We start from the raw sequence: 15,248 nt of genomic DNA, 5'->3' as shown, positions 1-15,248 counted from the left end.
TGTATGCTCTTGCATCCATTATACACCTTCTCATTCTGTCACCAATACACACACAATTAATCACTGCCTTCCATTCATTCAGTCCACCATCCGCCCTTCTCATCACTCGCCACATATAACTGGATCATTCTGTGCCTAAAGAGGGTACCAGGTATTTGCTATCCACCAACCCCCTCCCTGCACAAATGTCCACTAGAGCACAGCCATTTTCATCCACTTCTGCAGGCACACCCCACTTACCAACCACTCTATCCACCTTCACATTCCCAACTTTTCCATTCATACCTCCAATTAAAAACACTCTCATTCCTTTCAAACTTTTCCATGCATGCTTCCATATTTTCCCAGAACTCTTCTTTCGTTCTACTTGCACAATGTTGTGTTGGCGCATACACACACACAATCGCCCACATTTGAAGTCCAACTTTCAATCTTAACCATGCAATCCCTGAGCCAACTGATCCATATTCTCTTAGATTCTCCTTCCACCTCTTGCACAGAACAATACATACTCCTTTTGCCCTCTCATTGTCACCTACTCTCAAACATATACCCCATCCATACTCTTACTCTCTCACCTCTCTATTTAGTCTCAGTTATTCCACATATGTCCACTTTTGCATCCTCTAGCACAGTGGTTCTCAACTCGTTTCAGGCCATGGACCACCAGCCCAATTAAAAAAAATATCGTGGACCATTTAATTTTTGAGTAATGATAAATAAAGCATTGACAACAAACATTTTTGGTTAGAAATATATTTCTAACAAACAGAATTTCGAGAAATGATATAAAATAGTAGACAGCTGACATTTTGGTCTGAAATATATTTCTTCCAAACATAATTTCCAGGAAATACATGAATACTTCTCTAACATTTTGCTGACATTTATTTCTAACAAACAGAATTTTGAAATTATGTACGAGTATAGAACTAACATTTTTCTTTGCAACCAGACTTTTGGCTTCTCTTTTCACTGACAAGCTTTTTAATGTTAAGAGTGGTACTTGATAATGCACAATGAATATCGCTTTCCACTGCAAGCTGATTCCTCTGTTTGGACTTAATGTGCAACAAACATGAAAATTTGCTCTCACACATGGAAGCTGATGCAAATGGCAGAAGACATCTGACTGCATGTGTTGACAGATCTGGGTAAGTATCGGTCATACTGGAATAATCAATAGGATTAATACAATAAACTGAATGGCCAATTATTTATTTAATAAAATTGTTTGTACTGAATTTTCAATAAATTTAAAAATGTATGCACCAATCTCTAGTGGTCCTGTGGACCACCCAAAAAGTCACCATGGACCACCAGTTGAGAAACACTGCTCTAGCACCTGGATAGTCTCTCTCTCTTTCACCTCATCATTCGCACCCCTTACATGCCATGCCAAAATCTGTACCATGTCCTTTGTTAGGTCCTTCATCATCACCTGTTGGTCTGTCCTGCTCTGAGGCTTCTTGTTTGTATTTTTAGTTGCTTGTTTCTGGGAAGGGGCACTAATAATAATAAATTAAAATTCAGATATGGAGACATGACAACATGAGTGTAGCTCAAATCCTGTATACTGGAATTAGGCACATACAGAGTCAAGCACTTCCTTACTTGTGCACATGAGACATCAATGACCTGGTCATCTACGAGGAGAGTCACTATGAGTCTTGAGGCATTACAACTGGGGAGAAGAAGCAATACATCCTCTCCTCAGCTCTCTGAGTCTGATATTAGTCCTTCTTTCACTATTTCTAATGCCTGTATGGTGCAGCAAGTGGCTTAAAGCCTCTTCCTAAATAGTGCCTATAAATTCACTGGCTGTGAATGTAAATGGGCTTTTGACCTTGCTTTTTCCCCCCCAGAATTTGCATTCATTTTTCTTTCTAAATTATATTTTACTTTTTTTTGCCAACTTCTTCATCCATTTTCTTACTCTCAGCATATTCATTATACTATTGGGATTTCATGTGATACAGTAGCTGCTCAAGAATAACAATTACTTCTCTATTACATTAAAAAAAAAAAAAAAATCCCATACTTACCACTCTTTACTGTGTGAGACAGAACAGTGACAGCTGTTCGCGGATCTTTCTTGCACTCATATTCTGTAAGAATAAACTCCATCCATGGTTTGGTGATTCCAGCACTGGATGAGGGAGACTTCATGATGGCAGCTTTTCAACAAAACACTAGCTCATCCGAATCTGGTGCACCTGAAGATAAATTTCATGAAACAATAAGACTGCCTCTGGTGCTGCATCATTTTAATATTACTTTCATTCCCAACTTTCTGTGAGACAAATGGTATATCTGCTACCGACCATACGACAAACTACACACTCTACCGTATTGTATATACCCTTCAAAGCGCTCTCTGCAGAATGCTAATTTAGCTACTACCACTCATCCTGGGCAACAAGCTTGATTATTAGCTACACAATCATCACTCTTAGACAGGAAAACTGAGTTACATGTAAATTAAGTCAAAGACCAAGTAAAGATTCTCACAATTTTACAAATCTTATTTCAGATCTTACATTAGATTCCTTTTTTTCCAGCAGTTCCCAGCTACTGTTGGGGAGGAATTACCGGTAGCTGACATCAGCACTTGGTTTAGCTTCCATTCCATTACAACTGCCACAACCAACCTCAATAGCCCCAAGTTTCGCGCCTAATTGGTTCCGTGAAAAGTACCACTAACCATGAAACCGCTAAAGCTGGGACACTGATCCTATGGGAAATAGGCTAATTGGTTCAGAGTCCCATGCCAACTCCCCCTCAAACCCATTTATGAAATGTTAAATTTACTGATCACACCTGAAAAGAAACTAGTATTAATACAAAGTACACAGCAGGCAAGGAAACTCACTAGGATGGCTGGAGTGAGGTGCATAATGGAAGGGATGGGGTGTAATTTCCAAGGCAGGTGGTAAGGCTACTATGCCCTGCCACCCCTGGCACTTCCACCCTCCTCTGCCTCTGCTGCCTCTGATTCTCCATGCAACACATCTATCTTTTGCTGCACCTCTTCTGTGGCAACGGCAGCGAACATGTGAAGATCGCTTTCTGTGCATGCAGTTTGTTTACATTTTCTCGATGCTAAAGGAGAGGTTTTCGTGCAAAACCTGGTATCTGGGAATATTTGCAGGCCATCGCTAACTACGAAGCCACAAATGAAGATGTTGCTAAACTTGGGGTTTTACTGTACACGGATTCTTTAGAAGTAAACAAGGTGTCATTTATATGTACTGTATGTACGTTTCTATATACAGTAATCTCAGTACTTTCCAGACACCCACTTTCCGGACATCCCCACTTAACAGATATTTTGGTCCTGGGATCCAATACTCCCAAAATGGGCCAAAAATCGCAAAATTTTCGAGAAAATCCGACTTTTTTCCCACCCGTAATTTGAAATTGTCGCGCGGTGCTGAACAGCTGTTACACCATGGTCCCTTCACCCCTTCCTTCCTCCCCTCTCCCCTGTCAGGGTTGTCATTTGGTATTTTTCATTACCAAATGTGGGCCCATTTGGTAATGAAAAATTCGTTTGGTAATGAATCAGAATAATACAATACCAAACGGATTTTTCATATGTAAGAGGATAAACAGGATGGAGATGGTGGATTGTTTGCTCTCTCTGATTAATCTGGTAGCCTATATAGCGTGATAATAATCAACATGCTGTTAACTATAAGAGTGATTACATGTATTTCCACTTGTATATATAATTAGTTAAGAATAGATGATAGCTTTACAAATTTGGTAATGAAAAGTTAAAAATGGTAATGAAAACTGAGGAGTTTGGTAATGTGGCCGTTGTGATCTGGCAACTCTGTTACCCCATCATGAACAGTCACAGCCTAACTCCGATCGAGAGCAGATGCTTATCGCAATGCAAGCCACATGTGCTCGTTTTTTGTGAATAAACAGTGAAAAAACTGCAATACCTCACCACTAGAACACATGGGAATTTACAGTGTGCTGCTTCACCTACATGAACATTTAAGTCCCCTCCCAAAATCACTATCTCATCATCCCGCATACCACCCACTACACATATTAAATCATCCCAAAATCTATCTTTCTCTGCTTCATCCAATCCTGCCTGTGGAGCATATGCTGATATAATCGCCACCTTAAATATCATATTCTTCCTGTCCACGCTAATTAGGTTATCCAATAAAGGTTGGTGACCATCATCCACTCATTTGATGTAGTGCTGCCTATTTCTTCCTTCACCTTTATCATTACTTTTCTGTGTCTGCCCTCCTCTCTTCCTATGACCCTCATCCTTCTTGTCACTCTTTATTACAGTAGTCCCTCCAACACCTGACGTAATAGAGCCAAAGGAAAGTCCGAACTTGGGAAAATGCCTCCTGGACAGGTACTTATGGATCCTAACCCAGCCTAACTCTGAAAACCACCTAAATAACTCCCTACCGGACATGCACAGCACCAACTTAAGACCCTATTCACACAAATAAGGGACAGAAAGCATGAAATAAATGAAAAGGAACCAGAGAATGAGGAATCAGAAGTGAGTATGGAAAATATTTAGCAGTGTACAGGATACTTACAACACGTCTGTGACCGTCACAAAGATTAACCCGCCTCCTCTAAGGCTCTGACAGTGGTGAAAATGCTCTTGAAGCACGTACAGAAATCCAGTGTTGTGATGCACTTACTCCTTTGCACAGTGAATTATAATTGTTTAACACTGCACATTCTGTTCTTACTTGCACCACGCCAGTTGCAACACACCAGTTTGCACTCTGCACTGAATCATTTTGCACTCTGAATTATAATTTCTTAACACTGCACAACACTGTAAATTCCCATGTCGTCTTGTGGTGAGGTATTGCAGTTTATTCACTGTTTATTCACAAAAACAAGCACTTGGGGCAGCTATTTGACGAGCGTCTAGTCACAACAGTAGTTAGGCGGGAACTGGGGAGGGGAGGAATGCAAGGGTGCTCTACTAAGCGCCAAAATACTGCTGTTCGGCGCTGCACGCCAAGTTCAAAGTACGGTTGAAAACACTGATTTTTTTTTTTTTCCCTTAAGTTTCTTGGCCATTTTTGGTTTCCGAAGGACTAAGCCCAAAATGTCCGTGACTTGGGGTGTCCGGGACTTGAGTGTCCGGGGCTTACAGGGGTTACTGTACTCTTCTTTCCTTTTCAGGTACGGAATCTTTACACTGAGTGATAAGTACAGTATAATGTTTCCTGTAAGCCAGGAAACCATTTACAATGCTGGGTGGTGACCATATAACCAACCCACACATCCCCTATGTGTCAACAAGTGGGCTGGCGGAGAGTTGGTGCCCTCTCTGTAGAAGCTCTAAGTAACTCAAAGACAAACGGCCACTCCCTACAGGATTACGTTGTCTGGCTATAGACAGATAGATAGATAGACAGTAAAAGTCTCTGAGACTCAGATTTCGCCCTGTACAGTATACCTCTTTTCTACCCCTATGCTTGGCAGCCAAGTATTCCTCATTGTTATCATCCCTTATCCAGCCCCAGAAAAGCCTTCTTTTCTCCTTAATTGCAGCTTCTACACCCTCATCCCACCACCATGTTACTTTATGTTTTGGAGGGCCTTTTGTCCATCCATACATTTAACCAGTACCCTCAGGAGATTGTTCTTAAGAGCTCTGTACCACTCATTAACATCTGTCTCAACAGCTCCCTCTTCAGCCACCACTCGACTCATCTCACAATAGAAGGCATCTCTTATTGTCTGTTTTTTCAATTCCCATATTTTTCTCCTAGGTGCATAGGTCCTCTTCTTCACCACGTGCTCCTTAAAATGTCTATCTATCTATCAATCCAGACGCCATAATCGTGTAAGGGATGGCCGTTTGACTCTACGTTAACTGTTTTACGGGGAGGGGCACTAACCCTCCGCCAACCCACAAGCTGACATGTAGGAAACACATATGGGTTGGTTATATGGTTACCACCCAGAGCTGTACAGTAAATGGCTTCCTGGCTTACAGGAAACCATTAGGCTTGTCACTCAATGTCAAGGTACCAGAAAAGGAAAGAAGAGTAATAAAAAAATGACAGGAAAGATCGGAAAAATTGGAAAACAGGAGGGCAGACGCAAGAAAACAATGATATGGGTGATGGAAGAAGCAGACAGGATTACATCAAGGTAAAACCTGTGCCAAAACATTATTGTGCATTAACTCCCCCCCCCCATGGCAGCTCACATAGCTAATATTACAAGCATATAAAGCAAGGCAGCTGACATAATATTCCATTTTCATGTTGCCCACATTGTTTGTATAACGATGTGGAAACTATAGGCTGTACAGAAAACCCTGGAATGCTCCCAGCCATACTCCTGCCCACTGTGACTGACCAGTCCACCTTGAGGGGTCTCAGTCATTGTCACGCAACTGTTATGGATAGTCAATAGCCTTCAACCTCTCGTGCCTGTTCCCCTCCACCATCCAGCTAGATAAGAGTGAGTACTCTACATGCATTTCATATTTTTTCCATAACGTACCCTAATATATCTATAAGGTTAAAATGATTTTCGAGATACCTTCTTTTCCTCGAAATATGCCCGTCTGTGAGTTACACTACATAACTTTTTTGCCCGCTGTGGAGGGGTTAAGAGTGTTCAATAATCATGGTGCATTTGGTAACCATCACACGACCATGCAATGGAAAAGGTGGGGGTGATCATAAGCTTTACTGGTACATACATCCCACAGGAGACATCCATTAAAATAAGATTCAGGTTACAAAATAAAACTCGGTGATTAAAACACTTCAAATTCCACGAAATCTATGACATATACTGTATGAGGTACAATAATGGAACCCCCTATTTATGAACAGCTACAGTACAGTATTTACAAAAACAAACAGTAAACATATGCTTTAAGCTGTAGAAGCACCTTACCAAATTATTTCTTCTTCCTGATGGTCGTTTATATTTTTCTAGTTATTACTGAAGTGGTAAATGAATGATTAACACTACAGCCTATTTCTTCAATGATTTTAGCCATGGTATGTTCCTTCCACTGTCCCTGTTTGTTTCTTGAGTGTAATGGCAGATGCTTACTCCAACATGTGTAAATCTACCAAAATTGTTGTTGGTGTCCTGGTTGCCTTTTAGAAACTCTTCCTAATCTCATATTGTTAACCTAACCTAACCCAGCAATTACACCTATCCTAACCTAACAACCAAGACTTAAGTATTGGCAAGTCTGTCATTAAGCCCATGATATAAAAAACAAGAAAGCAAGATCAGAGATACTGAGTAAACACTAAAAAGCATTTAGACCCATAAAATTAGTAAAAAGGACAACTGAAGCAGAGAAAGTAAATGCAAAAGTAAATGAATATGGATAGATCTGACTCTCTTCCATTATGCCTGAGAAAAACAAATGTCAGAGGCTTAATGAGCATTATGACGATGAACGGAAAAAAGTAATCAAAAAACAACTGTTTACCACCATGAAAAGTCAGAAAAATGCAGAAAACAAACTGGAGGAACAGGAATTGAATTGGTCAGGCCTTTTTGATGCCTAAACTTAAATACAGTACCTATCTATCTATCTATTGCCCTTAATCCCATAAAGGGTGGCCACAAACAAATCGCCCCCATGTCGCCCTGTCCCCAGCAATTTCATTACCCTGCTCCCACCACACACACCCCTCTCTCATATACCGCTCCACTCCGTCCATTCATCTCATCCTTGGCCTCCCCCTCTCTCTCCCTCCCTCCACCTCACTCACATGCACTCTCCTCATCAGTCTCTCACTCTCCATCCTCTCCACATGGCCAAACCACCTCAGTGTGTTTCTCCTAATGTTTCCTATCACATCCACATCCACACCACAATGCTCGTTCACTTCCTTATTTCTCAGTCTGTCTCTCCATTTGACTCCACATGCTCCTCTTAAACAACTCATCTCCACTGCTCTCACTCTTGACTCCTGTCCCTCCAACAAGGTCCAAGCTTCACTTCCACATGTTAAGAGTTGGTATCATGATACTGTCATGTACTGTGGTAACTTTTTCACTTCCATGCTCACTTCCCTGTTTCTTATCACTGCTTTCAAGGAACCAGCAATCTTTCTTCCTTGTTGTACTCCTTCAAGCATTTCACCGTCTAAACTTCCATCCTTACTCATCACACTACCCAAGTACTGAAACGTAGTCACATTTTCCATTTCCTTATCATCCAACCTCACTGTAGATTCACTGACTTCATTTCTCTCGAAGACCATAACTTTACTTCTCCCTACAATAACCTTTAGATTCCATTTCTTACACACTCTCCAAAACTCATCCACCAAGCCTTGCAGCTCCCCTTCATCTGCACTTAACAACACAGTATAATATGGAAACAACAGCACAGGGAGTTTCCAAACACTATCCTCTCTCATCTGGGCTGCTCCAACACCCACTGCCCTACCTTGTATCTCCTTTATAACCCCATCCATATACAGACTGAACAACCATGAAGACATGACACATCCCTGTTTCAATCCAACCTTCAAATAGGAAAATTCACTCAGTTCACTATCCACACACACTGCAGCCTTAGCACCCTCATACATACTCTTCATGGCATTCAACAACTTCCCATCTACTCCATATATTCTTAATCCTTTCCACAATCCTTGTCTATCCACCCTGTCATATGCTTTCTCCAATTCCATGAAAGCTGCATACAACTTCTTTCCTCTCTCTAGAAACTTTTCCACTAAAGATCTAAGAATATATATCTGATCTACACAACCTCTTCCCTTCCTAAAACATCCCTGTTCATCTCCAACTAATTTCTCTGTTATATCCCTAACTCTATCAATAAGCATCCTGCCACATACTTTTCCTATTACATTAAGAAGACAAATGCCCCTATGATTACCACACATTTCTTTTTCCCCTTTTCCTTTGTACAGGGGAATAATTATGGTATGGTACACCTGACTTCCAATCCTCTGGGACTCTACCTTCCTCCCAGGCCAATCTGCACATCTTCCACATCCATTCCACTGTCTGTCTTTCCCCATGTTTCAGCATTTCACCACACACTCCATAATTCCTGGGGCTGTCCCCATTTTAACTTTCTTCAATACTTCCACAACTTCCATCCTACTGATTTCTTCCTCCCTTCTCACATCCCTCCATCTCCCAGCCACATGCACTCGCATTACAATCATTCTCTGTGTTCAACAATTCCTTAAAGTGTTCTCTCCATCTACTCACTTTTATTTTCCCTTCTCCACTAGTAATCTCCCATTTTTATCTTTCACTCCCCGACTAACGTCTTTTGCACCCTGTCTAACTCACTTTACCTCTTTCCAGAACATTTTCTTACGTTCCCTCCACTTTACGCTCAAATTCCTTCCTAATTTCTCATCCACTCTCTTCTTACTAGTCTTTTCACCTCTCTCTTCCTTTCTACATATAACTCTCTCTTCAGTCTCTCAACTTCTATGACCATTTCTCATCCACTCACTATACTGGTATGTTTTCTTCTTTTGTGCCACAGCCTGTCTCACCTCTTCATTCCACCATGCAGTTCCCTGCACCTCCTTTCATCTTCTCTTCACCCCAAACACCACCTCACATGCTGTACAGATTTCTTCGGTGAATATCTTGCACACACCTTCCACGTCCCCCATCTGCTCCAATCCATATTTACCCAATCACTCCTCAGCTTCCCTCTTGTATTCTGCCTTTTTTCCATCCCCTTGTCACCTTTCCACCCTCCTTGTATGAACTATTTCCTCCCATCCTTCTCTTCTTCTATTTCTCCATTTCATTTCCTCAACCTCTATATACTCTTGCATCCATTACACACCTTCTCATCCTGTCATCCACACATACATAATCAAGCATTGCCTTCTGTTCATTCAGTTCACCACCCACCCTTTAAACTCGCCACGTATACCTATGGATCATTTTGTGCCTTAAGAGGGTACTGGCTATCACCAACCCTCTCCCTGCACAAATGTCCACTAAAGCACTGTCATTCTCATCCATTTCTGCAGGCACACCCCACTCACCAACTACTCCATCCACCTTCACATTACCTACTTTTCCATTCATATCTCCAATTAAAAACACTCATTCCTTTCAAATTTTTCCATGCATGCTTCCACATTTGTCCTGAACTATTCTCTCGCTCAGCTTTTACGATCCTGTGTTGATGCACACACACACACACACACACACACACACACACACACACACAAAATTGCACACATTTGTGGTCCAGTTTTCAATCTTACTCACACAGTCCTTAAGCCAACTGATCCATACTCTCTTATATTCTCCTTCCATCTGTTACTCACAACAATACACACTCCCATCCATACTTCCATTCTCTCACACACTCACCACCCCATTTAGTTTCAGTTAATCCACATACATCCACTTTTGCAACCTCAAGCACCTGGACAATCTCTTTCACCTCATCATCTGCACCTTCCTATTTCTCCCATCTTTCCTGTCACTTCTTATTGCTTCTCTTTCCTTTACAGGTGGCTTTACATTGAGTGACAAGCCTAATGGTTTCCTGTAAGCCAAGAAACCATTTACAACGATGGGTGGTAACCATATAACCAAACCATACGTGCTCCCTACGTGTCAACAAGTGGGTTGGTGGAGGGTTAGTGCCCCTCCCTGTAAAACAACTATTTCAAAGTCAAATGGCCACCCCTTACGGGATTATGGCATCTGGCAATAGATAGATAGATCTGCACCCCTTACATTGCATGCAGCTAGTTATAAGTATCATGTCCTTTGTTCGGTCCTTAGTCATCACCTTTTGGTCAGTCCTGGTCTGAGGCTTCTTGATCGTATTTTTAGTTACCCGGTAGTTGTTTTCTGAGGATGTCCAATAACCCTCTGTCAACCCACTTGTTATCACGTAGGGAACAGATGTTGGTTGGTTATAAAGTTACCACCCAGCACTGTAAATGCTTTCCTGGTGTAAATCATTTGGCTTGCCACTCAGTGTAGAGCTACCCTAAAAACAGAATACCACTACACTTAGTGGGTGGATGATGGGTGCACCCACATACCACATTACCATTAAAAAAAAAAAAAAAAAAAGCCCACTATTTATGCTAATCTCAGAAAAAATAACCAAGGATCCTCTCAACACTTCATTCCAATAGGAAATTTGGAAATACCGCATCACCATCGTCATACGGTATATTAATTTAAACTGTCACTACTACTTGCAGTTCTGGGTTATTCATATTAATGGCTGGAAAAATCCCTTGGCATCCTACTCTTTATCCAACACTTTTCATGCTGGTGGTGAAAGCAAGCCTGACGTTCACCCGGTTCACAAGAACTTACCTATGCTTAATAGATTTACTTGTCAACTAATTATAACTAACACAATCATAAACCGATTAAAATTATTACATGATTTCGTGCTTAACGCACCAAATACCTTTACCTCAAGAAACGGAAATAAACAGCACTCATGACATACCTTCACACAGAGGCGTTACTTAAAACCAATGCAGGCATAATTTCCTTTCCTTGCTACATTTGCCGTTGTAACTGCTCCGTGAGAATCTTTTCACGCTCGTACATATGGACTGAAGTAAAATAAAACTACAGCTACTGCCATTATTGCCAATTATATCCAGTGACGAAAATCTCTGTAGACGCACCCTAGTAAATACGAGCTTACACACATAGAGTGTAAACAAGGATTTTTTCTTTGAAAAATATGCACATATACTGTAGGATATGTTTAAGGATATTGAAATAAACAAGTACATCATTTAACATATGTCAATATGCATTATTCTGTATATATTAGGTATAGTCTAATAATTAAGTCTGTTCTCCTCCGACAAATAGTTGTAGTGTCACTAACCCATTGAGCTCAGTTCAGTTCAGTTCAGTTCAGTTGATAGGTGAAGAGTATTGCCTTTTCATCGGCACTCCTCTTGTCACTTCATTTTTCTAGTTAATTATTTTTCTTGTGTTTAGCTCGTGTTTTGCTCGTCTTTTTTTTTTCTTTTCTTTTTATTCTTTGCTATTTGTTAAGGTATTCCTCTTTCTTTCCTTAATTTCTCTCTTTTCCTCCATATATGATATAAATAGTCTTTTGTTCTTCCTATATTTTCTTCACTAAACAGTAATTGTCCTATTAAATTGTTTTCATTTTCTATATAAGGCTGTTGTAGGTGTTCTTCCTTATTCCTGTCTTCCTGATACAATGGACACCATAATAAAAAGTGTTTTATGTTCTCTTCTGCTGCCCCGCACAAATCACATTTAATATTGCCCCCTGAAAATCTCTTCCTATCATTTAGTGGTAAATTATTTGTTCTACTTTTATATAATATTATGGATGCTACGGTATTATCATATATTTTTTCTTTTTATATTAGATTAATAATTTTTATACGATTCTTGAAAGATATTTTCTCTGGCGCTGGTAGCTCTTGGTCGAGTTGATAAAACGCTCGAGTCTGTATTCGCTCTTTCAGTCACCGACTCTGCTACGAACGTGTTTCTACATATATAATCTCTGTTTACTATTAAAGAAAAAAAAATGTTTCGCCTTGATGTTGAAAATCATTAATTAATTCCTTTAAATGACTCTCATTAAAACAAATATTTATTCATTTGTACTTATACACAATTCAGCTTTCCGTCGTTTGTTGACAAGCGGCAGGGCAGGGTAAGTGTATTGCATGATGAGTGTTCGATGGGAGCATATAATTTAGGATTGGATGATGGATGGATATCAATTAAGTTATGAATTAAATGGCTAATGCTGTTTTCCTTTGGCGTATTTGTGCGGCTTATATGGTGTAGATTTGATGTACAAGTGTTCGGCAAAGCAGTACTTTCATGTAGGCATGATAAACTTCATATTATTGAAATTCTATTTACCAAAAAGTTGACTAGCTCATACCGTACCTTGATATGAGGAATAGCAATACTTTTTATAATAATAATGATATTATTATTGTTATTATTATTTTATTATTTACGTAGAACATGCCCCTATGGGTGAACTAATGTTATCATGGGTTTGGGAGGATGGGCCTTTTCACGGGTACCTTCATTATGATTTGATCAAACTGGTTGTGTACCGGAATGTTAAAATTAGCATATCAGTTTTGTTGGTTAAAAGGTAATTGTATGCATTACTTTAAGAAGCAGAAAAACCCTACCAATTCAATTCATATCCCTCCAGTTTGTTTTCTGTATTTTTTCTTACATTTACAGGATGGTAAATTACCTTTTCCAGATGAAAAATGTCTGTTTTCACATTCCATACAACGTACCTATGGTTATTTGTTTCTGGCGTAATGGGAGAATCTTATTCGGTTTACGAAAATGTAGATTTTGTTTCCCAGTTTCCTAACTCAAGGGTAGGTTAGGTTTGGTTAACCCTTTATAGACCACATATAGTTTCCTTGGCCCCACAAAATTAATCTTTGTTTTTAGACTTAAATGGACCCGACAAAGGTCCCAAATAATTTTTCTTAGAAATATATACAATCTATACAATTATACAATCATATGACTAATTCGTCATGTTGGTCACCAGGGAAAGAAAATATGCCAGCCACTGAATGTTGTATCTAGATTTATTACATATTTGGAATGTTGAAGGCATGTCAGTTTATCATCTTATCTGGAATGAAGGCTTGACAAATTAAACATAAATACTTCTTTTATGATAATGTGACATCACAAACATAAATACTTCTTTTATGATAATGTGACATCACATAATAACAAAATAAGGCCCTTATGAACATATATGCATCTGTCACATAATGCAAATATAACAAAGTGTATCTGCTTCTATAATGTGGGGAAAGAAAATTCATGAATTTTCCGATTCACTCCTTCCATCAGAGAGAGAGAGAGACTCATACTGTCCTAGGTATGAAACTGCAGGAAGCAGTTGTTTTTCTCATTTAGACATAAGCTGACATTGCACTTGATGCACCTGATGTTTGTGCGACCCTTACATCCAAGTCGTTTGCAGTACAAACGAGGATTTTTCACTTCTTGGAAGTTCTGATTATGGTGAAATGAATGAGTAATCCTAACCATTGCTCAAGTTCCTTCCTACTAAGATCAAGTGGTTTATTTACATTTTTTTGTATAGCATAGAGATTAGGCTGCAGGACTATATTATCTAAGAGATCTGGAGTGAAAAACTTCTTGAAATACCACACTGAGTTTCCTAAATATATATCAGAGTCACTGCTGTTTGAGGCTTCAGCATCATTAGGGATAAAAGTTGGCATTGGTGAAGGGGATGTGCCTGTTTTCCTGACCCAAAGAACTCATCTTGAGGGAGGGGATGCTTGTTGTGTACTAACAATGTTTGAGGAAATGGATGGAAGAGAAGAAGGACCTTGAATAACCTCTAAATTACCAGGTGCAACGTCAATAACAACAGTGTTCCCTTCAGTGATGCATTCATTGCCAGTCCTGTCTTCCACCACGACTTCCTCGGTATCTTCATTTGGAACATCTGTGGAACAGTAATTCGATTCCAAAACCAGAGACAGGAACAGTTTTGACTATTATATTGACAATCCATGACATGAAAATTCTCCAATGAAATTCATACCAACATGTGAATTCGAATGAGAAACTTACTAAAAATATATATAAGAATGGTGGAGAGAGGAAGAGGGGGAGACCAAGGATGAGATTTAGTGGAGGGATATATGAGAGGGGATGTGGGTTGGAGGGAGGGTGGCCAAATGTTAGAGGACAGGGTGACATGGAGGCAATTTGTTTGTGGCCACCCCTTGTAGGATTAAGTCGTGTGACCATAGATAGAGAGAATTTTCCCATCCCCTGTAAGGTATAAGGTAAATTTGTACCTTCTTTTAACCATAAAATTTATGGTGCCCCAAACATTTGTTTGCTACACAAACACTGTGTAGGCTTCCAAATCTGAAAGATAAATTATGTGTTATGGGTGTAGGATTAGAATCCCTTCACCTTCACCTGCCTGGCATAGTTAATTTTGAGATTTATGTCCATATGGAAGTATACAAGGTACAGCTAGCTGTTGCTGATAGTGTTATTGTAATGGAACTTGCAGGTGACTTCACAGTGATTGACAAGCCAGATGGTTTCCAATACTGTAGTAATATATCAGGAAACTACGTTATTATGTATGCTTGAGTGGTAAACATAACAATTATTCCCTGGAGTTGGGGAAAAAGAACAGTGCCCCTGTATTCCATGAAAAG

General features: G+C 39.8%; 1 protein-coding gene across 1 annotated transcript in view; it reads right to left on the bottom strand.

Moving 5' to 3' along the window:
• Positions 1–11,657, bottom strand: part of LOC145404685 (uncharacterized) — a 28,421-nt gene extending 16,764 nt beyond the window's left edge. Inside the window, exons 1-2 of the mRNA XM_080276238.1 lie at positions 11,489–11,657; positions 2,046–2,216 (exon numbers count right to left, since the gene is read on the bottom strand). Coding sequence (XP_080132364.1) covers positions 2,046–2,169 — 124 coding nt within the window. The 5' untranslated portion in view covers positions 2,170–2,216; positions 11,489–11,657. The remainder of the gene's footprint in view (positions 1–2,045; positions 2,217–11,488) is intronic.
• Between the last annotated feature and the right edge of the window lie 3,591 nt (positions 11,658–15,248).

The sequence above is a fragment of the Coenobita brevimanus genome, chromosome 64 (assembly GCF_032717465.1).
Source record: "Coenobita brevimanus isolate Jiangsu-jjx chromosome 64, ASM3271746v2, whole genome shotgun sequence".
In the NCBI taxonomy this organism is placed as follows: domain Eukaryota; kingdom Metazoa; phylum Arthropoda; class Malacostraca; order Decapoda; family Coenobitidae; genus Coenobita; species Coenobita brevimanus.
Note: the sequence above shows the minus strand (reverse complement) of the source record. Positions and strands in the feature narration are given on the sequence as shown.